The sequence below is a fragment of the Pterocles gutturalis genome, unplaced genomic scaffold (genome assembly GCF_000699245.1).
Source record: "Pterocles gutturalis isolate BGI_N339 unplaced genomic scaffold, ASM69924v1 scaffold30879, whole genome shotgun sequence".
In the NCBI taxonomy this organism is placed as follows: Eukaryota; Metazoa; Chordata; class Aves; order Pterocliformes; family Pteroclidae; genus Pterocles; species Pterocles gutturalis.
The window spans coordinates 1,593-1,947 of NW_010136722.1; the positions used below are offsets into that span (position 1 = coordinate 1,593).

A 355-nucleotide genomic window follows, 5' to 3' on the forward strand; every position below is an offset into this window, starting at 1 on the left:
TCTGTTCCCAACCCAACCTGCTCTTCTTCCTCCCCACCAGTGCCCAACCAGCTGCCCGCCGGGTCCCAAGGGCCCCCAGGGACTGCAGGGACTGAAGGTAAGGGAGCGCTGGAGCTGTCAGGGGGTGAAGCGGGACCCCCACTTCCAGCACGCTGTGCCGGAGCAGAGCAGCCTTCCCCGGTCCAGAGGCACGAGGAGCTCAGGAGCTGCTCTGCTCCCCTGGGACCGCAGGGGATGCACACTCAGAGAGCCCTGGGGACTAAGGCGCTGTGGGAGGGGTCCCCTGTGGCTCCCCAACCACTTCCTGGGGGGCAAGACCCTGTGCCGAAGCCCCAGCCGTGCCGCTACCCAGCTC

General features: G+C 67.9%; 1 protein-coding gene across 1 annotated transcript in view; it reads left to right on the forward strand.

Annotated features, from left to right (window-relative positions):
- LOC104468330 (collagen alpha-2(IX) chain-like) overlaps positions 1–355 on the forward strand; it is a gene marked incomplete at both ends in the record, with an annotated part of 6,522 nt that overhangs the window by 1,108 nt on the left and 5,059 nt on the right. Inside the window, one exon of the mRNA XM_010082411.1 lies at positions 41–97. Within this exon, the coding sequence (XP_010080713.1) occupies positions 41–97 (57 nt within the window). The remainder of the gene's footprint in view (positions 1–40; positions 98–355) is intronic.